General features: G+C 40.5%; 1 protein-coding gene across 7 annotated transcripts in view; it reads left to right on the forward strand.

Annotated features, from left to right (window-relative positions):
- Positions 1–25,682, forward strand: part of DAB1 (DAB adaptor protein 1) — a 338,270-nt gene that overhangs the window by 154,140 nt on the left and 158,448 nt on the right. For all 7 annotated transcript variants that reach the window (XM_061121780.1, XM_061121781.1, XM_061121784.1 and 4 more), the window contains exons 3-4: positions 8,977–9,116; positions 18,202–18,300. In XM_061121780.1, the coding sequence (XP_060977763.1) occupies positions 8,977–9,116; positions 18,202–18,300 (239 nt within the window). The remainder of the gene's footprint in view (positions 1–8,976; positions 9,117–18,201; positions 18,301–25,682) is intronic.

Below are 25,682 nucleotides of genomic sequence, written 5' to 3' on the forward strand. Positions count from 1 at the left end.
AACAATCTTGGGTGTGAAATCTCGTTTATTTGGCCATTAGCCGTCCTGAGTGAACAGCCTGGAGTGGGAGACCGATTATGACTCCAGTGAATTCTGTGGGCTCTGCCTCAGTGTCACAGGAAATGCTAATTGCCTGCTTCTTTGGGATCTAGGCTTCTGGCCAAGGGGCTTGTTTTTATTGATGTTTCTACAAGGTCACTCCCAGTGCGGGACTTCCACACTGGGAGTGCCTTCTGCTCCAACACAGGGATGTGGTCTTCTTCCTGACAGCATCCTTGAGGCCTGCTCAAAACAGGGAGCTTACTGGGTGTCCTTGGCACTGTCTCCATCTAAATTCAGAGAGTCATTTCCTGGTTATGAGGTGAGCAGGTTGTGATGAGGTTGAGAAATGCTCTTCCCCTAGTGGCATGAGGTGAAGGCGACAGTGAACTTAACTGCAGGTGTGACATTTGCTTCCTCCCATTAGGAATTTTATTCCTTGAAGATTTAGTGATCCACACTCATGGAATGGATTTGAGATAAAGTCTGTTTGGAAGGGGTTTATAGTGACCCTGTACACTTCCCCAGAGTGATCCAGATTCTGGGAAACAGTGGCCTCTTTTGAATAAATAAAAAACTGTATTCGTGTGTTCAATTATTCAGTAGAGCTGGGAACTGTGGGGTCATTCTATGCCAGGCACCATGCTACATTCAGAGAGCACATCCCCATCCTCAGGGATCGAAAGTGCAGAGAAGGAAACAGGCTTGAAGACAGTCATTGAGGTGCCACAGTGCTGTGACAGATGCTGTGAGGGAATTGAGTGAAAATGTGTCTGTCTGTTAGGAAAACGCCAGACTCCAGGGATACCTTGGCTAACAAATGTAACACAGTCCTGGGCTTTCTGGAGCTTTCAGAGGAGTGAGAAGGAGGAATTTAAACAGATGATTACAAATGAGATTAATTTGTTGCAAGAATGCAGGGGGCTTATCAGGAGAGTACTGTGGCCACATCTCAGAGGGGGCCTCCCAGATAGACCTCTGGGATAGAGAATGCTGGGCACGTGGCCTTGTGCTGAGACCGCAGGTATCAAAGGGAAGTGGGGAGGGGCTGGGGGCGGAGGGAGGATGAGGATGGGGGTGTGGTGGCTTCAAGGTCCGAAGAACAGCAGGTGCAAAACTGCAGAGACCAGCATGCATTTGCTCAGAATATGGCTCTTTGAAGAGACAGGATGAAGGCCATTGTGGCGAGAACGTGAGAAGTAAAGGGGAGGGTGGTCCAAAAATGAGGAGATGCATTCAACAGGGACCAGATTTGTAGGGGCTTTGTAGGATATATTAAGGACATTAATTTTATGTATAGTGATATATACCTATCTTAGAGCTGTATGCTCAAAAATATGTCACTGATAGAGATGTGATTTTAAAAACTAAAAACATCCCCGGAGACCCTGTCTCTGTGGATTTAAGCAGACCTGAGTTTAAATCTTTGCTGTAGAACTTATCGAGATGAGTCAGTTTAAGCAACGTGACCTCTCTGGATTTCTGGCTCTGGATTCAAAATATGTGGACAGCGTCACATTTGATGTGAAATAATAAACTGAGCTCTACAAAGTGCAACCATACAGTTCTGGCCATGGTTAGAGTCTCTAAGTGTTAGTTCTAAATGGCAAAACTTTGTTTTGAAATTGTCACTCTGAGGGCCCAGTTTGAGAAATAGCACCTCTCAGGAAATTTTCTACATAAGGTTGCTGTTTGACCCCTTTCTGTTCCTGGCGAACTTCCAGGATGACTAGTGTCTGAATCAACTCAGTCTACTGGGTCTCAGCCACTAGGTTCAGTATCTGAATGGGTGGGATTTAAGAATCCCTGTTTTTTGTGTATATGTGGGGGGTGTGTGTGTTTTAAATGGGCAGTTCTTAATTAAACTATACTTAGAAAATGACTGCAATAATCTATTGAATTTTCCACCAGAATGTAAGCTCTATAAGTACAGGGATATTTCTATATTTTGGTCACTACTATATCTCTGGCACCTTAGAACTTATAGTGAGCAGTCACTATACACACACACACACACACACACACATATATTTTTTGAATGTGAATAATCTATCAACCAATAAAGAATCAATGAGAGTTTTATACTTCTCCAGATATTGCTACACTATTGTTACTGTTTTAATCTAATCCTCATAACAGACCATAGCATTAATAGCTCCTGTGGTCTAAAGAAAAAGCCCAAAAACTTCAACTTGACTTCCAAAACTCTTCTTGATTAAGCCCCTCCAGCCTTTGTTAGCATCACTTGAGCTGTGTGCTTAAACACAGTACTTTGCAAGCATATTGATTGGCTCAGGCTTATCCCAGATCAATACACTAAAAATCTATGGAGTATTATTTGAAAAAGTTGCCAAGATAATTCTAAAACATGGTTAAAAGATGTGCATATATACAATGGGATATTAGCCATTAAAAATGAAATAATGCCATTTGCAGGAACATGGATGAACCTAGAAATTATAATACTGAGGGAAGTAAGTTGGTCAGAGAAAGAGAAATACCATATGATATCCCTTATATGCAGACTCCTTGGAAGGAAAGTTATGACCAACCTAGATAGCATATTAAAAAGCAGAGATATTACTTTGCCAACAAATGTCCGTCTGGTCAAAGCTATGGCTTTTCCAGTGGTCATGTATGGATGTGAGAGTTGGACTGTGAAGAAAGCTGAGTGCTGAAAAATCGATGCTTTTGAACTGTGGTGTTGGAGAAGACTCTTGAGAGTCCCTTGGACTGCAAGGAAATCCAACCAGTCCATCCTAAAGGAGATCAGTCCGGGGTATTCATTGGAAGGACTGATGCTGAAGCTGAAACTCCAGTACTTTGGCCACCTGATGCGAAGAGTCAACTCATTGGAAAAGACCCTGATGCTAGGAGGGATTGGGGGCAGGAGGAGAAGGGGACGACAGCAGATGAGATGGCTGGATGGCATCGCCAACTCGATGGGCATGAGTTTGAGTAAACTCCGGGAGTTGGTGATGGACAGGGGGGCCTGGCGTGCTGCGGTTCATGGGGTCGCAAAGAGTCAGACACGACTGAGCAACTGAACTGAACTGAACTGATATGCAGACTCTAAAAAGAAATGATACAAATGAACTTTTTTACCAAGCAGAAACCATTGAACGAACTTGGTAACATGGTATCAGAAAGGAGAGATGGGAGGAAGGAATAGGCAGTTTGGGATTGACTTTTAAATACTGCTGTATTTAAAATGGTTAGCCAACAAGGACCTACAGGAAACGCTGCTCAACATTATTTAACAACCTAAATGGGAAAAAAATTTGAAAAAGAATAGATACATGTATGTGTATAACTGAGTTACTTTGCGGTATACTTGATAGTATCACAGTGTTATTAATCAACTATACTCCAATAAAAGTTTAAATAAACAAATCCAAGCAAACAAAGAAAACATAACTAGGGTTGAGAATCACTCAGTCTAACGTGAGTACTCCATGTCTTTGAATACTACCATAATCTTGATTCCTCTAGAAAACTTCTTCCTTACTTTTCTATTTGTTGAATCTCTGCTTCTTACCATCCTTTCTCAAATGTCATCTCACCTCTGCAGCGGTTGCTCATCCTCTCCACGTCAAGCAGAAACAATTTCTCCTCCCTTCAGCTCTATGTGACATTCACAATCCTGATCATCTCAACATTTTGTAAAGCTATGTGTGTCTCTTTCTGAAATGTGGCTTCCAGACCAGGAAAGAGACACGTTTCACTCACCTAGGTACCACAGGAATCTGCACAGTGCCTTGCTCAAAGAACATGCTGAGGCAGTGCAGTGTACAGATGGTGGTAATATAATTAGGGTGACCACACAATTCATCATCCAAACTGGGCTACTTCTGAGAATAATAAGGGATGCCAGTAATAACAGTGTCAGGACATAAGGTATAAACAGGGACTGTCCCAGACACATTGGAAATATGGGCACCTAGAGAGCAGCAGCCAACACTGATTAGCTCTTACTGTTTGCCCCTCACTCTCCTGCATACTGTCTGTGTGGCATTTCATTGACCTACACAGTGACCCTCTATGGGAGCAACTGTTCTTTTCTACACTGAACAGAGAAAGATGCTATGGAAGTCATGCAAAGGAGCTTACCTAAGGTAATGCAATTACGGCAGGGGTGGGAGAGCTGGGACTTGAACTCAGGTTATCTGAATCCAGAGCTCGAGCTCCCCATGGAGGAGCTCAGGCCTCAGAGTACAACAGGATGAGGCTCTGTTCTGAGCCCTAACTGAAATAACTTTAGTTACCTTTCTGGATTTAGTTTCTTCCTCTTGAATGATGATGGCACCTCCTTCCAGTAACCTTAGAAGATTAAATAGGACAAGATACGAGGATATCAGGCCAGGTGTATGTACTTGTGCTTGTCTTAGCAGTAAGCTATCTTGCAATTTACAACAGGCCCCATATGACATCTACTCAAGTAACTGTGGCACAAAGTGAGAAGTAGTTAGTGCTGTGACAGGTCACAGGAGGCCCCATAGCCTAATGGTTAAAAGCATGACATTTTGCATAAAACCTGGGATCAAATTCAGCCTATCATGTTTGAATAGGCATTTCACCAAAGTGGATAGGCAAATGGGCAATGAACACATGGAAAGATGCTCAACATCACTAGTCCTGCAGACAGTGCAAAACACAACCATGGTGAGATATCATTAAACCCCTACTGGGATGACTAAAAAGCAGTGACAAAAAGAGATGTCGGCAAGAACAGCTGGTGGAGAAATTGGAACCCTCATACTTTGTGAGATTTTTAACTGGTAGAACCACTTTGGAAAAACAGTTTGATAATTCTTCAAAAAGTTTAACAGAGTTACTATATGACCCAGCAATTTCTCTCCTAGGTATAATCCTAAGAGAATTGAAAAATATGACTATATGAAAACTGGTACAAAAATAGTTCATTTTCATATTATTCATAATACCAAAGAAATAGAAGCCAAATGTCCACCAACTGTTGTGGTATATCCTTACAATGGAATATTATTCAGAAAGAAAGAGACAAAATAATGATACATGCTATTAGGTGGAATGATCTTGAAAATGTGATGCTAAGTGAAGGAAGCCAGTCACAAAAGACCACATATTATATGATCCCGTTTGTGTGAAATGTAATTGCCTCCAGAACAGGCAAGTCCGTAGAGACAGAAAGTAGATTAATGATTTCCTAGGGCTGATGAGTTTGGGGAAGATAGGGTATAACTGCTAACAAGCACAAGGTTTCCTTCTGGGTTGATGAAAATGTTATGAAATTAGCTACCAGTGATGGTTGTCTAATTATGAATGTACTAAAACCACTGAACTGTATACTTTAAAATGGTGAATTGAATGGTATGGGAATTAAATGCCAACAAAGCTGTTACCTAAAAAAATTCTGGCAGTGCCCTTGGCTTTGGGCATTGGTGTCATCTATAAAATAGGGCTCATGACAGAGACAAATTCAAAGAGCAGATGTGAAGATTAAATAAAAGATTGCATGTAAAACTTCTGGCACAGTGACTGATATCATAAATGCTTGATAATAGGTGATTTTCATTAAACACATGAGCTTTCTCTTGTCCATCCTAAAACAGAGGGTCAGTGCTACTTTCAGCAGACTAGGCTGGGGATTCACGATGACTTCGAATGTGTGAAGACTGACCCTTCCTTCAACACCTTCAAGTCATATGTGCCTCTGAAGGAATAGCCTTATGGTGCTCTGATATCTGTTATTTATTTCTTAACTTATATATCTGAGACCTCGCTCAAGATGTGCTCATGAAAAATTACCCTTTTAATGGTGGAGCATTTAATGAGAAACTGGATTATCTACTGCATAAGTGCCCTTCATACAAATTAGCTTGGCCCTGGGTCCTAATCTAAATTGGACTCTCTACTTTCCTCTAAATGGCCTAATATTTTCTTATTAATCTCTGCCCTCGTTCACCTGATCTCGCTCTGCCTCCTTTTACAAAGTGTGCTCCTCAGCAGAGCTCTGTGCCCTGACAAATATTTCTTAAGGCTGTCTTTGTATCTGACTTATGGACATTTTTGGGAAATGACCTGGAGTCTGGAATGTGTATGTTCCATTTTCAAGCCATCTTTCCAGTAGCATTTTAATGCTGCCAGTATATTAAAGATCAACAGATTTGGGCGAGGTGAGTTTTTGTATAAGTATAATCTCAAGGGCTTCCCATGGTGACTCAGATGGTAAAGAATCTGTCTGCAGTGTGGGAGACCCAGATTTGATCCCTGGTTGGGGAAGATCCCCTGGAGAAGGGAATGGCTACGCACTCCAGTATTCTTGCTTGGAGAATTCCATGGACAGAGGAGCCTGGCAGGCTACAGTCCATAGGGTCACAAAGAGTTGGACATGACTGAGTGACTGACACTTTTATAGGGAAGTCGGATAGATGAGAAACAATTAATCATTATAATTAAGGGAACAAGCTTGAAGACACAGAACATAAGCAAACCACAAGCATGGGCTTTGGCATCAGACAGATCTGGGTGCAGGTCCCACTCAGTGAGTTTGTACAAGTTACTTGGCCTCTCAGACCTTCAATTTAGATCCTCGTCTATAAGATCTGAGTAACAGTACCTATCTCTAGGATTATTTTAAGGACTAAACAAATTGATGCATATAATGTGCTATACATAACATAATAAATACTACCTGGTATTGCCATTATATTTACACATTAGAGGAAGTTCCAGATAGTCAAAGAGATGTCATTAGTGATTGAAACAGTGTCAGGAATTGAAGAAAGAGTAAGAAAAACTTCCCAAGAAATAGATCAAAGCATAGGTCACACCTACTGAATATTGTTTAACAGTGCGGGGAAAGGTAATCTGCAATGCCCACAGCTAGATGTCAGTAAAGGGTGTATCATGGCAAATGTTATTCTTTTTGTTCTTAGCTTTAGTCTCTGACATCTGCCCTTACTGATCCCAGAGGCTTAATTTTTACATTGATTACACATTCAGACAAATCATCTATGTGTTATATTTGCTTAATGGAATTAATTCAGAGACGTCAATATACCAGGAGTCAGCAAGAGTGCGGTGGAAAAAATATCAAGTGGGATTTGTGGACGACAGGTGCAGGACTAACTCTGCGGATACCCCTTCTCTGTGCTCTCCTGCTCTCAGAATTGTATCTTCTAGGTGCTTCTTTTACTGAGCTGATAACAGGGGCGTCAGCTACCGTGTATAGAGAACTTACCATATGAATCCATGCTATTCACGTGCTATCTCATGTAAGTTACTGTTCATAATAACTCTGAAAGTGAATATTTAATCTTCATTCAATAGTTAGGAGATGGAGGCTCAGCAGACAATGTAGTTGACTTGTAAGTGAGAGCCATGATTTGACATGAGGATGTCTGGCTGTAAAGCTTCTGCCTTCGTATATACCTAGCATAACACACTACACATTTTTGTTTGCAGTCATCAAAAACTTGAGCCTCTAGGGGCATAGACTTTGTCTCATTCATCTATTGCCAGTGAGTAATAGCATCTGGCACAGAGATGATGCTCAGTAAGGGATGAATGAATAAATGAATGAAATGCATGCCATGTTCTGTCAATGGAAGAGCATCACACAGTGGTTAGCTATTACTGTTTTTTTGTTTTTTTCTGTTTTAAGTATGTCCTCAAATAATTCTCAGCTCCACTTAATGGAAGGGCCTCAATATGTGCATCATGTAGGTAGAAAGAAATGGGCTGAATTATCTCTGATATCCTCAGTTCTAAATTTCCAGCTGATAAAAGAAGGCATGATGGAGGAGGTATCAGAAGCTGTAGTTTATGATGTTCCAGGAGATGAATATCAGAAGTCTATGGCATTCCAGGCTTAAGGACTGCATGATCGGGACTTCCCTAGTGGTCCAGTGGTTGAGACTCTGTGCAGGGGGCACAGATTTGATCCCTGATCAGGGAACTAAGATCCCATATGTGACCCCCCCCCCAAAATAAAAGAAAAAAGAACCACATGAGCAATGCCCCAACCTATGACTCCTCTGATGGACATTTGATGAAGTTAGAGATTTGAATTCCTATATATTCTGTTTCTTCTGACTGTGTGAATATGGACAAGCTATTTGAATTCCGTGACCTTCATCTGGGAGCTGGATATGGTTGAGTTGTGAAGAGTGGGAATAAAGTTTATAAAACATCTTACAAGAAACACATACTCTGTTCACAATAACTTTACTGTCTTTATTTTATGTGGATGTGTTTGAACTTCTGGTTGATGTGTCTTAGCAAAATATTATGCTACTAATTACTGGGAAATCCCACTGCAAGGTATGGGGGCACCGTACCAAGGAGTGTGGAAGCTTATTTCTGTACACACATGAGTTAGCAGAAGAGATATTGTAAAACCATTCTTTGATAATTGACCCTGAGTCATTACTTGATACAAAACAATTACTCTGGAGCCTCGTTATAAAACGGCCCATAGAATTGGGTGTAAGGAGGGTCTTGGACCCCGGCCAAAGTCATTTTAAATGCTGGAAATACCAGAGAGACTCAGGGCTAATACTATTCTAACAGGAGTGTCAGACGTAAACTTGTAGTGTGTAATGATCATTTGTTGACAATCTAGTGTGCATCAGACTCCATATTGGGTATTTTACATGTATTATCTGGCTTTTTTTATCTTAATGCCACTTTGTGGTTGGTTACTTTTAATAGTTTTCTTTGTTTCTGTCTGAGAAAACACAATTTTAGAGAAAATTATGTAATCTGCCTGAGGACTTGGAAGGATAGAGCCAGAATTTGCATCCAGGAGTGTCATCATTCTTTTGTACGTGATCCAGTGATTTGACTTTCCTTGAATTTAGGTAAACCAGAGAACCAGTCTTGGAACTGTGGATATTTAAAGTCAGTGGGACCTGAATACCTACATATCCGAATCCTGCTTTTCTTTCTTTTTAGGTCAGGATCGCAGCGAAGCCACTTTGATAAAGAGGTTTAAAGGTGAAGGGGTCCGGTACAAGGCCAAACTGATTGGAATTGATGAGGTTTCCGCAGCTCGGGGAGACAAGTTATGCCAAGACTCGATGATGAAGCTCAAGGTACTGTGCCAACATTTTATTTTAAACAGTGTACATTTGATATGACCGAGAGGGAAAAATGATTACAATTACTCTGGTAAACGTATTTTTATTTATTCACATACTGGTATACTACTTAGTATACTGATGACTCACTGCATTTATATATTGGGAGGATATGTCACTCATTTAGCAAATATTTATTAAGCATCTCCTATATGGATGTGTTTCACTACTCCCTGTTTTGCAGTTATTGATATGATAAAAACATATCACATTTTATTCAATTGTATCTTCATTGTGTGGCTTCAACAAAAATAAAAGTACAAAATCATCAAATCCTACAGTCACTGAGATTATGTAGATTTTTCCACTTTATTTTTAATATCTTTTCTATATTTTACCATATGATGAATACAGTAAAAGATTTATGTTAATAAAATGATTTTATTCATCCTTGTAATTTTTTTTTAATTTTTTAAAATTTTAATTGGTGGCTAATTACTTTATAATGTTGTAGTGCTTTTTGCCATACGCTGACATGAATCAGCCACAGGTGTACATGTGTTCCCCATCCTGAAGCCCCCTCCCACCTCCCTCCCCATCCCATCCCTCAGGGTCATCCCAGTGCACCAGCCCTGAGCGCCCTGTCTCACACATCAAACCTGGACTGGCGATCTGTTTCACATATGATAATATACATGTTTCAGTGCTGTTCTCTCAAATCATCCCACCCTCACCTTCTCCCACAGAGTCCAAAAGTCTGTTCTTTACCTCTGTGTCTCTTTTGCTGTCTCACATATAGGGTCATCGTTACCATCTTTCTAAATTCCATATATATGCATTAATATACTATATTGGTGTTTTTCTTTCTGACTTACTTCACTCTGTATAACAGATTCCAGTTTCAGTTACCTCATTAGAACTGATTCAAATGCAGTCTTTTCAATAGCTGAGTAATATTCCATTGTGTATATGTACCATAGCTTTCTTATCCATTTGTCTGCCAATAGACATCTAGGTTGCTTTCATGTCCCGGCTATTGTGAACAGTGCTGCGATGAACATTGGGGTACATGTGTCTCTTTCAATTCTGGTTTCCTCAGTGTGTATGCCCAGAAGTGGGATTGCTGGGTCATATGGCAGTTCTGTTTCCAGTTTTTTTAAGGAATTTCCACACTGTTCTCCATAGTGGCTGTACTAGTTTGCATTCCCACAAACAGTATAAGAAGGTTCCCTTTCCTCTGCACCCTCTCCAGCATTTATTGTTTGTAGACTTTTTGTTAGCAGCCATTCTGACCAGCGTGAGATGATATCTCATTGTGGTTTTAATTTGCATTTCTCTGATAATGAGTGATGTTGAGCATCTTTTCATGTGTTTGTTAGCCATCTGTATGTCTTCTTTGGAGAAATGTCTGTTTAGTTCTTTGACCCATTTTTTTATTGGGTCGTTTATTTTTCTGGTATTGAGCTGCCTGAGCTGCTTGTATATTTTTGAGATTAATTCTTTGTCAGTTGCTTCATTTTCTATTATTTTCTCCCATTCTGAAGCCTGTCTTTTCCCCTTGCTTGTAGTTTCCTTCGTTGTGCAGAAGCTTTTAAGTTTAATTAGGTCCCATTTGTTTATTTTTGCTTTTATTTCCATTATTCTTGGAGGTGGGTCTCCTTGTAATTTTTATTAATATTCCCCACATACCTTATAATAAAGGGAAAATATTTTTTAAGTGATGTGTAACTAGATATTGGTATTTGGAGATAGCACAAAGAGATTTCTGATTTTAAATGCTTTAAAGAAGCTTTTTCTTTGAGAAATCTAAGAAATTGGGAAAAATTTTAATATACAAAATAAGAAAATTATATTATTAAGTAGCCTTTAAAAACATACAAAATCATGTATTGTCTGTTCCCAGATTCCAGTCTCCATGTAGTGTATGCTTATTTTTTTAAAAGTAATATAAAATATTAGAAAAATTATTTAACAAGAAATCTCTAAGTATCATATACATTTAAGATCTATAATTTAATTTTTTATTATAGAATTTAAAAAAATACTCTGTAAAAAGTTTGAAAATACAGAAAAGTGTAAGATGGGAAATTAACTTACAATCGCACTACACAGAGAAAATCAGTATCAACATTTTTGTGTTATTAACAATCTATGTATTTTTATATACATTTTTGTATATATATGTGAATCATATGCATATATGTAGTGTAATTGGAATGACCATTTATAGCTTCATATCTTGTTTTCTTCCTTACCTAATAATATACATCATGTACATTTTTTTCATATTTTCTAATAGTCCTTGAGGATACAACTTGGTCAATATAACTTTTTTAATGTAAGAAAAAGGGAAGGAAAAAAAAGGCTGGCCAAGTTCCTAGTAATATTATATAGGACAGTGTCTATAAAACAACTTCTTCTCCTTTTCTTTGATAAATGCTTAATAAGGCACAGTTATTATTTTTGTTTATATTGTACACATTTTCTCAATGGTTTATTTTAACATGTGTATCAGATTTTAAGACTCCTTGTAGTCTAGCTATAAGAATCATTCTTTTTAAAAACTCTTAATTTTCTAAACTGTGTATCCATTACTTTCTTTTCATTTTTTTTAAGCTGTTACATAGCAAATTTTATTTTAATAGTTATAAATCTACCAGAAGGCATACCAGAAAATGTATAAAAGATGTTAAAATCACAAGTTCACAGATTGCCTCCTTGGAAGAGGTTAATATATCTTTTTATGAAAAGAATAATTAAACGATGTTATGAGATTTTAGGACAGTCTAATAATGAGCCCCCTTCTTCTGCCAAATTCAAATCTGGGTGATAAGTAGACAAAGGAGTCCAACAGGAAGAATTCTAAATTTCAGCTTTATGACTGATAAATGCTGGTCTGGAAGACATGATACAGGTACACAGCCACAAGGCATCCTTGAAGGAGACAGGCTGTTCCAGTGTGTCTGTGGGACAGTTGGCTAATTGCAGCCTTCCCTGTTCAGCCCCACTGTCCTAAAGCAGCCCTGTGACGCATGAATGAGATCACTTCAGAACTCACCCTCTCTACCAGCAGGTGGATTTCAGAGAGAGAACCCAGAGGAGACAGTGCCATGCCTGCCTCCCCATGGAGACTCTAATCAAGGATGGGGATAAAGGCCAGCACCTTAATTCTTGGTGAAGTTGGTCCTTACTGAGTATGAGGCCGGGCAGGTGGAGATGTGCTTTTGACAAATATGAATTAAAAGACATCAAGATAATCTCCAGTGACTAGTTCCCATCCAGATCTCAAGTCTGCTGAGGACAAGAAAAAGGCTAATGCATCCTCACGCAGCATCCTGATAGATAGCATTCACCAGGCACGGGTCACAGAGCACCCCATCGGCCATCTGCCTTCATAGAAGCATAGACGTATCAGCGGGCGTGAGGCAGGAGTTGGCTTGTGTGCCCTGAAATTCTCCCTAAAGATTAACATTCACACAGGCTGGTTAACAATCACCAGCCTGTTGATGATTGCTAAGCTCCTGTGTGTGTGTGTGTGTGTGTGTGTGTCTGTCTGTCTGTCTGTCTGTCTGTCTGTCTGTCTTGGTTACCTGCAGTAAAGTGCCCCACCTGTCACCCCTTGTAACCAAGTGGTCCCCAAACCCCTGAGGCTTGGTCTGACCATGACACACTCCTGGCAGATGCTCTGAACTTGTAGAGGGTTCTTGGTTTCCAGACAACTGTCTCTTATTATTTGCAAGTTGCAGAGAAGAATGTTGACATTTCCGCTCCCCGTGGTGTTTCTTTAGGAAGCACAGAAACATAAATGATCGATTCTCCATTTGGCCTCCTGCCCAGGAAAGAAAGACAAAGAAGTAAAAAATGTCTGTTAGCCTTGCAAAAAGGCCCACTTGTTCATGTCAGGCCATATGAGAAATTAAAAAAAAAAAAAAAAAAAAATTCTGTTTTTCTTTGCTAGACTCTCTGACGCTGGTTCCTGTTGTAGAGGTTTTTCTCTTGGGTTATAGAGATTTAAGAGGGGATTCGTAAATGTGAGTTTGCGTGAGCCATTGCCTGTCCACCAGTGAAGCCTCATTGTCATTGTATTTTAGTTTAGTCAACAGCACTTTTATATATGTTATCTCTTTTGATCTTGTGAGGTAGCTTTTAGCCTTCTTGTTTGTAAGTAAGAAATCTGAGGCTCACGGAAGTTATAGGATTTGCCCCAGAGCCTTCATTTTAATCTGGATTAAGCCCAGAATTCAAACCAAGATCTCCAGATGTCTCGTGTTTGATAGGATATTGTTAAGTGCTTCCTTCTATTTGGTTTTGTATCTGCACTGAAATCTATCTTGGTTGCCCAGCTAGATTTTTAAACCCCTACACGTAAGCTACTATTCAGTAACCCCACATCATTAACTTACAAAGTATTCACCTCTCAGAGGTATTGGGCAAAATGGTGTCTCATAAAGACAGTGCCTGGAGGACTGATTGCAGAGCCCAAGGTGAATCTATTAGTCAAGGTCCTGTAGGAAATAGTCACCCCGGCTAGGTCAGATGAGGACACTTTAATGAAAGAGAGACTCGTGCAGGGTAGGCCAGGTTAAGTTAGCAAAAACTAGAAACAGTGGGAAGCTGTTCCCACCCCAAGGAGAGATATATTAACTGGAACCCAGGGAGGGTGGGGTTGAGGAGGAAGTCTCCTCGCCATGCAAAAATATAGCTGCTGCTGGAGATTGTAGAACAGGGATGGGAAGAAAACAGAAAGAAATACCTGGACCTCTTTCTTTCCCCCACTCTGACCTCCTGTCTGTGCCTTCCTTGGTGGTATCCAAGGGACGGGATGCTCAGAGGACCTGAAAGTGCAGAGCTTAGGGGCCAGTCTCTGGGTTAAAGCGAGGAAGATATCTCTATCCCCTTCTTAACTGGGAAAAAGTGAAACTTATGATCAGTTTTCCCCCAGATACTGTACAGCTGATTTAATTCCTAGCGCTGTTCATGGAGCTTTCTAGAATAGCATTCTAGATTTATGCTAGGCCTGCAGCCTGTTATGTGGGCTCACCTGCTTGACCTGTTCCCTGGAGAGGAACAGTTATCCCATCATGGGCATGCACCCTGCTGCTTGAGGTCTCAGTTCCTTCCAGTGCAGCATCTTATTGGACCCTCATGGCAATCCTGCCGGGTGTGCCTGACCCCATCTGTGTGTATACGTTCCTCCAATAAGATGCTGCCTCGGTGTGACTCCCTCAGAGATGCCTGCATCAATCATTCCACACAGTGCCCAGCGCATGACGTTGCTTCACAGTCTCAGGATTGGTACCAGTGGTGATGGTCAGTCAAGTTTGCTGAGCTCTCCCTGCATGCTGCGCCCTCTGCCATGTGCAGTACGTGCATGGTTTGCTCTTGTTAAAAGTATGAGTTAGTCTCATTTAGAGTTCTCCTTCACTACTGCGTCTGGAAACCGGGGGTTCCATCTTTTTTAATCAATGCTGCCCCATAGAACCCTTCCATAGGAAGGAACCCTAACATTGAAATTCAAAAGATCACTGTTGAAATTCCTTCTATGTCTTAGTTCTATGAGGTTTAAGGCAGTCACTTGACCCCCTGAGCTTATATTTTGTCATATGTAAAATAAAGGAGGTAATTCTTCCTTCCTAGGATTGTGGGATGAGCTAAATTATATAACATGTAAGAGAACTCCTTCCATTTGGTAGGTACCTGGAAAACACCTGGAGAGTGTTTTGGAAAAACACTCTCGTTGGAAAAACCTCTCATTTTCAGGTTCCCAGCAATGACTTTGTAGGCCAGGTTGCTAATATTAAACCCCCAAAAGATACCTATATGTGTATCTTCTAATTCTCCAACCATCCCTGTCACCTGATCTTCTGTTGGTTCTGCAAAACACCATGGGGAAGTGTGACCCTGTGGCAGGCTGTCTGGTGGCAGGTTCGCCTGGACTTCGAGTAGTTTTTCAGGGCTTGACTCAGGGTTGTGTCTCACAGGAGAAATGTGCTTGGTAAAATTGGAGTTTATTTTTCCCAAAGATTGTACCATGTGCATCATCCTTCTCTCTTGTATTTGTCCTTGTATTTGGGAAGCTGTATCACCAGCAGTCCCAAGCAGAAATGCTCTCAAACATGCTGTTTCCATCCCTCTTTATCTGCAGCCACATTCTGCCAGGGAATTCTTGGAACCATTTGGAACAGGAAGTGAAGGGGAGCATTAGCTAGTCAGTATCACTGTGTGTTGGGAATTAGTGCTGTTTGATGTTAGGTAATTCCAAGAGCTGGGGGTTGTTATGACTGTTTTGGAGATGGGGTCGTTGAAGCTACTCTTTTTGACCAAAGGAACTGTGATGTCTTCATGTTGGAAGGACTCAAGCAAGAAAGAGAGGCTCCCTACCCATTGCCACAGTCCTTCCCATGCCTCCATTTATAACAGGACTACTTCTTGTTCTCTCTTTTCCATGTGTCTGGATCCTGAAGTTGAAGGTCAGGCTGCAGAGGGATGGCAGCATCAGTTACTTTTCTCCAAATCAAACTAGGAACACAGATTTCAAAGTCAAGGTTTTCATAGATTCAAAACCTAGATTGTCCATTACTCGAGTGAGGGGAAAGTCACTTCACTTGTTTGAGTGCCTTTTTTATTCCAGTCTCCATTCTTGACTTTGGACATGCAGAATGAATAAAACAAAGTTCCCATTGTGCCCGTTGAGCTTTTGTCCTATTGGGCAAAGGCAGACAGTCAACAAATGAATATACAGTATGCCAGAGGATACCATAAGGGAAAAAGATGCAGGGAGAAAGATCAGATGCAGTTTGAAGTGGAGGGTGGAGGGGTCAGAGACAGTATCTTTGCTTGGGTGACACTGAAGAGAAATAAGAACTACCCCTGGGATTGCAAAGACATACTCTGAGCCTTCTCCCATGTCCATAAAACCATCTCTCAGTGAATTTATGGGAAAGCAAGCAGCATATTGAGGAATCTAAAGACCTTTGAATAGGAGGAGGGGTTAAAGACACAGAAGGCTTCGCTTTGGGAGTAAATCACCCTGTAACTATGTAAAGGACAGTCATTGGAGGAGGGATCCTATGTCAGTGGGTACATCCTTAATGGTCAAAAGAGGAACACCAGGTAGGATTACAGGAAAGAAATCTGGGCTTATTAGAAAGAAGAGATATGTAAAGAAGTAATGACTCTTGCACCAAAAGTCTTGAAAGTGGATGTGTGGTCTCAACTTTCTAACCAGTTCTTTGTACCATCTTGGAATTGTCTACCCAGCTTATCAAACATCATTTTCCTCAACTGTCAGTTGAGAAATTTAGACTGATTACTTTGAAGGTTTCCTGTGACTCTAACATTCTGTGCATCTGTATGTCAGAGGTGTCTGAGGATGAATGGGTGACTCCTGAGGGAGTGCATTTCCTGTTACTAGTTCCCAAACAGGAACTGGACCACAAATGCTAGGGGTTGGTTATGACATCCTACAGTGTACCACGCATTGTACTAGATACTTTCTATACGTTTTCATTTCATTCTCTCAAACATGCCAGAGAAGTATTTACACTCAAAGAAGTAGAGCAAGGAATTAAGTCATTTGTCCAAGATCACAGCCAGAAGTATAATCCAGATGTTTCAATTCCATAGAATATTTCCAGTACCCAAAGTGAGGATAATCATACAACCTTAAGAGAATGTCCCTTCCTTGTGCTGGTCATACCTCTGACTCTATTCCAGAACATGCTGTGCTGAGAACAACACAAAGGACTTTTTTCTCTTGGGAATATGAAATCATCATTATTTTAGACTTTTCTACTCTGAAAAAAGCCCAGAATGATTACTGGTGAATTACTCTCCCTCTGTGGAAGCTCGTGGGGATGAAGGGGTTGGAAGCCTCAGAACACCTAATGCAGAGTCTGCAACAGTCCTAGAGCATAATGCCCTTGAATGTCCTCATCCTCTCAGTTGTACCCTGGTATGATGCCCATGAAAAGTAAAGTGAAAGTGAAAGCCTCTCAGTCGTGTCTGACTTTGCAACCCTTCGGACTATACAGTCCGTGGAATTCTCCAGGCCAGAATACTGGAGTGGGTAGCCTTTCCCTTCTCCAGGGGATCTTCCCAACCCAGGGATCAAACCCAGGTCTCCTGCATTGCAGTTGGGAGAGTCTTTACCAGCTGAGCCACAAGGGAAGCCCATGCTTGCCTATAATTGGCCACCACAGAGGCTAATTTAAGAAGCAAGTGTTTTTAGTCTTAACTTGCATCATATCAACTTTTTTGGAGGGAACTCTTGATAGCACATTCTTGTCATAATAATTTCTTGAGTGCCTCCCACCCTCCAGGGACTGTCCTAGGTACTAGAGAGAGAGTAGCGAGCAGAGTAACATACCCACCTTTTGTGACATTTGCCTTCTAATTGACTCATACACATATCTTCAGTATGTTAAAAAAAAAAAGATTGGAAAAGTGGGGAAACAGGTTTTTGAGAAACAAAAGCTCTTGGTAGTTGCTTTTCTTGAAAGCACAAGAATGATTGGGAAAATGGTAGAAGAACATACAAAATGTGTGGGTGAAAACTCAAGCCATAGGCAGATGACGATCACATTTTTCTAAACAGACTTGAGACATGCAGTCTGGCAATATTTTTTCTTTTCTTTTTAATCTCTATAATTAATTCATATGAAAAGTTTTTCCAGAAGTATGAAATTAAAATCACATTTAGGAACACATCCCATGACTCATCTTTATTTAAAAGGTTAAAACCATATCTAATACAAAACCCAGAAAAGATCTTAACAAGAGAACCATATTGTGTTTATCCTGGGATCTCAAATTCTGAGCCGACTGTCTAGGCACAAAGTAGACACTCTGTAAATCTTGGTTTGCCCAACGAATGTAAGTTCAGATATTTGTTTACACAGTTTTTGAGCAGTGTGGATGAGTGTTACCCTAAAACATCAAGAGGATGCAAGCCCACTGGGAAAGATAGTATGAAAGTGGGGAGGGAAAAGAGTGTGCGTGATTGGTGGCATTGGTTCATGGTATCTGACATGCCTTTGGGACCAGAGGGAATTTTCAAATGAAAACGCTAAAATAAAAACCACATCCTTCCTTTCAACAGGGCGTTGTTGCTGGCGCTCGTTCCAAAGGAGAACACAAACAGAAAATCTTTTTAACCATCTCCTTTGGAGGAATCAAAATCTTTGATGAGAAGACAGGGGTAAGTAAAAGAATCACATGGCATGGTGAAATTGAATCCATTGACAGATGTGCCCTTAAAAGCCTCTACTCTTCTGAGCAGGAATATCAAACAAGCATAAAAACACATAAAGCAACTGACAAACTTGATCAACTGTGATCGTTCATCAAAGGGAGGCTCTTCCCTGACTTGGCCACAGTATGACTGCGCCGTGTTTCTTACAGGGTAATTGGGATAAAAGTGTCACACAGTCCTGGTAATGCAATGGGAGATTGATGTGCTTTGAAGAGCAGTGGGTAATGTGACAGTTTAAGTTAAATTTCCTTGTGTGTTGGCAACTTTAATGACATGCGTCCTAGAGGGAGATGTACGGGGGTCTTTTGACTTGGTCAAAGCATCCAGACTCTCTTGAATTGAACCTGTGGCACCTTGCAATTGCTGTCATCAAAAAGAATAAATGGAGTTTTCAATGTTAAAAAAAAAAATCCATCACTGCATGATGAGGAAATGTAAGGGCTGATCTATGTGTTGAACCCACTGAAGATGTGGTTTGTATTTTCGTCCACCTCCTGGCAGCAGTTAACTCCCAGGTTTATCCCCAGGACTTGCCTAGCATTGTTGACCCTGTTCGTTGATGGTATGGGAAAAAGAGAAAAGCTTTTTATGATCTGTTTTATCCAGAGAGCAAGAGTCAGATGGACACGATTTTCTTTTATTCACTCAGTGCTTTATAGCTTCTAACATACTTCCACTTATATCACCTCCTATGAACTTCACAGGTAGTTTATCAAGCAATGTAGAAACAATACTCAATTAACCAAGCTACTTAACCTTGTCATTTTGCATTACAAAATTTCCCCCTTTGTTCTGACTCATATTAAGAGACCATATGGTTAGTAGGATGATAATTTAATAGTAAAATATTTTCTTGAAGAAAAGTCATTCCTGATTAGTAATAGCACAGACACATTATGGCCTCGTGGGATCCTGGGTGACACATGGGGGCCAGAGAGCTTTGGAATTGTAGAAACTTGGAGGCTATTATTCATCCTTTATCATCCTTCGTGGGAGGGAACCAAGTAATGTGGATCATGCCTAACTGAGAGATACTTTCACAAGGATTCATATTCCCCAATATATGTCATCATCTCTAGTCTCTTCCCAAGTCCACACCTGCCCATCACCATGACACTGGCATCACCAAAGGGACAGGAATGACAGGGATAGAGTATCAGATACTTTATCTTGTCTATCTTACTTTTTATTCTTGTATTTTGGGGTCCTGCTATTCCATCATGTACCCCACCATCAAATAGTCCTCATCACCAAACTTTAGCTAATGAGTAGAGGTAATTTATATTCTTTACTTTTATCTAAATCCTCACTCAAGGGTGGCTAAGCTGGCCCCAAAGAAAGATACCACCAAACCTTGAAATGTGATTTTTGATTCTTTCTTTGGACACACACAAAAAATACCTGAAAAATCATCATTTCGGCTCAAAGCCATTTGGCTTTGTGGGGAAAAAAAATGTCGTATCCTGGTGGAGATTCAGGATGAAGGCAGAATTAAATGTTATCTGCCTGACTTAGTCTGCTGACTTACCTTAGGCTCTTACCTTAGGGCTTTTGCAACCATAGCTTGTTAATTTGTCTTAACACAAGTCTAGGGAAGACTGGTAGAGAGGGCTGAACGTTTAGGCCTGAAGTAGAGATGAGTGTGGGGCAAGGCACTCTGTATTAGTAGTGTTGATCTCTCCAAAGACTTGTTCAGTGTTTTGTGTGACTCAGGGAACAGAGCGAAGACTTGGTGATAGAAGTTTCTAGGAAGCAGTTTCAGTTTATGAGGAAGAAGAGTCTCCCACAAGTCAGAGCTCTTCAGCCTTGAGATGGACCACCTTCTGTGCAAGTGACTACACCATCCCTCAGAGGATTCAAGCAACAGTCATATGATGGAGATATTGTGGAAGGAAGTCAAGTAGAAGATGAGGTGTTGACCAAAGCTACATCTTGGTTGATTCCCCAGACTAGTTTTGATAGTCTGTTTCTCCGTTAAATCCATCCCTATTGGATGTAACTTATCTTCAGATAACTGGAGGTTTTTTCAAAACCTCCATTGGAGGTTATGAGCATGAACAGTTTACTAAACTGTTGTCATTGCCCAGCAGGGACTCAACTGAATTTTGCAGAATAAGAGTCTCAGTGGTGTTTTGTCCTACTTATCAAAGAAGTGGAAAACTGGGTCTTTTTCATTTGGAATGACAAATTTTAGTTGTTTATCATGTCAGAACTATTCCTGTTCAAGCTTGGCTGTGCTATTTTTTCAAAATCAAGAAAAGAAACATTAGCAGAACGTGACAATAGCTAGAATTTTAAAAATCCAAAAGCTGTCAAAAATGTTTTGATCCCAATTAAGGAGACCCTTTGCAGCAATTTACACCTTGTCTTGAATTTCAAAGGGGTTCTTGATCCCAATCCTTATGTGAATAAATTTTATTATTAGTATGTTGCAGGAAATAAATCAATATCAAAAGCTGTCCATATGTTCAGATATGTAGGTATTGCTAATATATCAAAAGTATCAGTGAGAATGCAGAAAATGTCATAAATGAGCTCAGTTTCTAGTAATAGTAGGAACAATAGCAAATTAGGAGCAGAAATGGTTTCATGTCACTATGTTACTAGGTCCTCAAAGCAGACCAGTGGAAACCAATGCAGGAATGATGTGATCTTCATTTCACAAATAAGAAAACTGAAATTCTGGGATTATTCCTGATTTGACTGGAAACTCAAATCAGACCTTCCAATCCCAAATCCTATCTCTTTCCAAGGAAACTCACTAGCTTTCTTCTCTCCTCATTTACAGTTTTGTTCTACCATATTATTATTATGTGTGCCATTAAAAATCATAAATATTGCGGGAGCCTAAAGTTAAGTCTGTTTCTTGGGATAGAGAGCAGTGGTCTGATTCAGCTTTTCAAGATAATACCACATTCTGTTGCCAGTCACAAATGGATTTTGCTTGTTCACTTAGTTTAGCTGGCACTGATTTGTCACTATTATATGCACCATTTTATGCATATTATGTACATTACAGCAATTCTGTGAAGTGCTATTATTAGCACCATTTTACAGATGAGAACACTGAGGCCCAAACAATTTAATTATACAGTTCTCAAATGGCAGAGCTGAGATTCAAACCCAGGTAGTCTTGTCCAAAGTCCTTGGTGCTAGTAAGATACAACTAATAATTACATAGTTTTCTTAGTATTTGGACTCCTAAAACAGAAACATTATAAACTTGGTGGCTTATAAACAACAAACATTTATTTCACAGTTCTAGAGGCAGGAAAGTCCAGGATCCTGGCCCCAGGATTTGGTATCTGGTGAGAGCCCACTTTCTCATAGATAGTGCCTTTTTGCTGTGTCCTCTCATGGTGGAAGAGGGAGAGGGGGAGGATGTTTTCTAGGCCTCTTTTATAAGGGCACTAATCCCATGTATCAGGGCTCCACCCTCATGACCTAATCACCTTCCGAAAGTCCCACCTCCTAATATTAATGCCATCAGAATTTCAGCATATGAAATTTGAGTGCACATAAACAGACCATAGCAATCTCGAAATTTATAAATGATTTCTTTTCGTATGTATTAGAGCAGACTCAGTATTATCCCTGTTTTACTGTCATCATTATTCATTTTCATTTCAATGAGCTTTCCTGAGTGAAGATACTAGGGGTGGCGTTACCACTAGGACTGTCTCGTGGGTAGAATGTTGGCAGGGTAACCACTGGTTACCACGTGGTTAGGAAAGACTGCAGTGGATGCTTGTTCTGTGCTGCATGATGTTCTGTTTCCTGAGGATTCAAAGATAAAGAAGATGTGTCCTTGTCCCTGAGGTGTTCACAGTCTGGTGGTAAAACCAGACTCATGGAATGAACTGACACGTGCTGAGACACAGCTGTGAATGGAGTTGTCAGTACTCAGGGGATGGAGATAGAGCTTTGCTTGAAATAATCAGGAAAGTTTTCACAGAAAACGGCACACTGATTTAGCCATGGAGGAGTGAGTTGGCGAGGACCAGATAAGCAAGTGAGGGAAGAGAAAAACATATTTCTAAATGCACAGATGTCTAAAGGAGAAAGGTGTGTATGCGCACACACATGTGTTCGTTCTTTCCTTCAGGAAATATTTATTGAACACTTATGTCAACACACAGGTTAACAAGGCTGTGTATTTTTGTTCATCACACTTATATATCTGGTTAGCACTTGAAGTCCACATAGTAGGTGCTCAGTAGTACCTATTGCACAGAAAATAAAATGACTTAATGATTATGAATCAATAAGTGTACACAGAACAACTAGGGCATAACGGGAGAGGTGGAGAGTGGCCCAGGATTGAATATTATCCCTCATAATAAAGGGGTAATGATGTTTTAAATGCAATGGCTGCCCTTACATTTCAGGACTGATTTAGTTACTTATTCTTCAGTGAAAACCAGATATTACCCTTGTTTGTATCTCATCAAAAGCAGGACTGTTCTGCCTTTATTTCTAACAGAATATTTGGAATGGATTTGGGGAGAACAGCTGAGGTGGAGCAAAGGAAAGTGGTCCTAGGGAAGGAGACAGGGAGGAGGATGAAGGGGCTACAAAGCAGGATCCTGGGACCTGGGATACCCCTGTCACCCTGAGAACTGTTGAAGCAGTACACAGGACTCTCAGGGACTGGATATGAATATTAGCCTCTAAGCAAGACCGTATGGTCTATAGCAGGTCTGTAGACAGGCTTTCATGGTCCTGTCTCATTTGGTACCCAACAATTCTTGGAGGTTTTATTACCCTCCTTTTACAGATGGAGCTTCCCTGTGGCTCAGACAGTAAAGAATCTGCCTGCAATGAAGAAGACCCAGGTTCAATCCCTGGGTTGAGAACATTCCCTGGAGAAGATAATGGCTACCTACTCCAGTATTCTTACCTGGAGGAGAATTCCATGGACAGAGGAGCCTGGCAGGCTACAGTCCATAGAGCTGGACATGACTGAGTGACTAAATCGTTTACAGATGAGTCATCTAAAATATAAGTAGAGTGTGTGGCTTGCCTGAGGCTACACTGAGTAGCAGAAATTGAGTTCAGATTCACATTTGTAACTCCTAAGCTTGTTCTGTTTCTTTTACCCCAGAGATTCTCCACTCGACTGGTTCCATAGCCATAAGGGCTGTTTTGGAGCTTAATGTAGGCATTTCGGGTGTTCACAACTTTTGGGGAAGGGGTTGCTGATACAAGAATTCACTAGAGGCAAGGGTGCTAGACATTCCACAATGTGCAAGACATTCACACACAATACAAACATTTCCTGGCTATATGACTTTAAATGTTTTACCACACTTTCATGTACGTGAAAAAATTATTTATAATTATCTGAATGTAAAACCCAACTCTACAAATAAAAATGTAATTTCATATTCATAATAGTGCATTTTCCAGAGTGCAACTAAACAGAAAGATGTGCTTTGTTTTGTTGGAAACTCATCAAGACTTGGTCGTCACTTTGGAAATCCACTCCCCTGTGATTGCTCTTCATATTAAGTCTACAGTAGGGCACACCTCTATCAGTTCCATGTCTAGCTATCATGGTCACAGTTCAGTTCAGTTCAATCACTCAGTCATGTCCGACTCTTTACAACCTCATGGACCGCAGCACACCAGGTCTCCCTGTCTATCACCAACTCCCGGAGTTTACTCAAACTCATGTCCATCAAGTTGATGATGCCATCCAGCCATCTCATCCTCTGTTGTCCTCTTCTCCTCCTGCCCTCAATCTTTCCCAGCATCAGGGTCTTTTCCAATGAGTCAGCTCTTCGCATCAGGTGGCCAGAGTATTGGAGTTTCAGCTTCAATATCAGTCTTTCCAATGAACACCCAGGACTGATCTCCTTTAGGATGGACTGGTTAGATCTCCTTGCAGTCCAAGGGACTCTCAAGAGTCTTCTCCAACACCACATTTCAGAAGCATCAATTCTTCAGTGCTCAGCTTTCTTTACAGTCCGACTCTCACATCCATACATGACCACTGGAAAAACCATAACCTTGACTAGATGGGCCTTTGTTGGCAAAGTACTGTCTCTACTTTCTAATATGCTGTCTAGGTTGGTCATAATTTTCCTTCCAAGGAGTAAGCGTCTTTTAATTTCATGGCCACAGTCACCATTTGCAGTGATTTTGGAACCCCCCAAAAATGAAGTCAGCCACTGTTTCCACTATTTCACCATCTATTTGCCATGAAGTGATGGGACCTGATGCCATGATCTTAGTTTTCTGAATGTTGAGCTTTAAGCCAACTTTTTCACTCTCCACTTTTACTTTCATCAAGAGGCTGTTTAGTTGCTCTTCACTTTCTGCCATAAGGGTGGTGTCATCTGCATGTCTGAGGTTATTGATATTTCTCCCAGCAATCTTGATTCCAACTTGTGCTTCCTCCAGTCCAGCGTTTCTCATGATGTACTCTGCATATAAGTTAAATAAGCAGGGTGACAATATACAGCCTTGACGTACTCCTTTTCCTATTTAGAACCAGTCTGTTGGTCCATGTCCAGTTCTAACTGTTGCTTCCTGACCTGCATACAGGTTTCTCAAGAGGCAGGTCAGGTGGTCTGGTATGCCCATCTCTTTCAGAATTTTCCATAGTTTATTGTGATCCACACAGTCAAAGGCTTTGGCATAGTCAACAAAGCAGAAGTAGATGTTTTTCTGGAACTCTATTGCTTTTTCAGTGCTCCAGCAGATGTTGGCAATTTGATATGTGGTTCCTCTGCCTTTTCTAAAACCAGCTTGAACATCTGGAAGTTCACGGTTTATGTATTGCTGAAGCCTAGGTTGGAGAATTTTGAGCATTACTTTGCTAGCGTGTGAGATGAGTGCAATTTTGTGGTAGTTTGAGCATTCTTTGGCATTGCCTTTCTTTGGGATTGGAATGAAAACTGACCTTTTATCTGGACTTATTTGATTCTTCTTAAAAATTTCAAATATAAAGGAAAGTTACTGTTCAGTTGCTAAGTTGTGTCTTAATTCTTTGTGACCCCCATGGACTGCAGCATACCAAGCTTCCCTGCCCTTCACTCTCTCTCAGAGTCTGGTCAAACTCATGTCCTTTGAGTCAGTGATGGTTGAATGCTTTCTTAAACCAAAAGTTATTCATTAATTATAAGAAGGCTCAGTGTCATTATGTTCTTCATCTGTAGTTGTAACTAAGCTTTTATATATAGAAACTCACATTATTTTTTAATCAGAAATCATCTTATTTTATTTATCCTTTGTGTTTTAATTAGGACATTTTGATTTGCTTAAACTTTATGTGTGTAGTTAGATTATATAATCATTTCCAGACAATACAGTAAGATACAAAA

The sequence above is a fragment of the Dama dama genome, chromosome 20 (assembly GCF_033118175.1).
Source record: "Dama dama isolate Ldn47 chromosome 20, ASM3311817v1, whole genome shotgun sequence".
Taxonomy (NCBI): domain Eukaryota; kingdom Metazoa; phylum Chordata; class Mammalia; order Artiodactyla; family Cervidae; genus Dama; species Dama dama.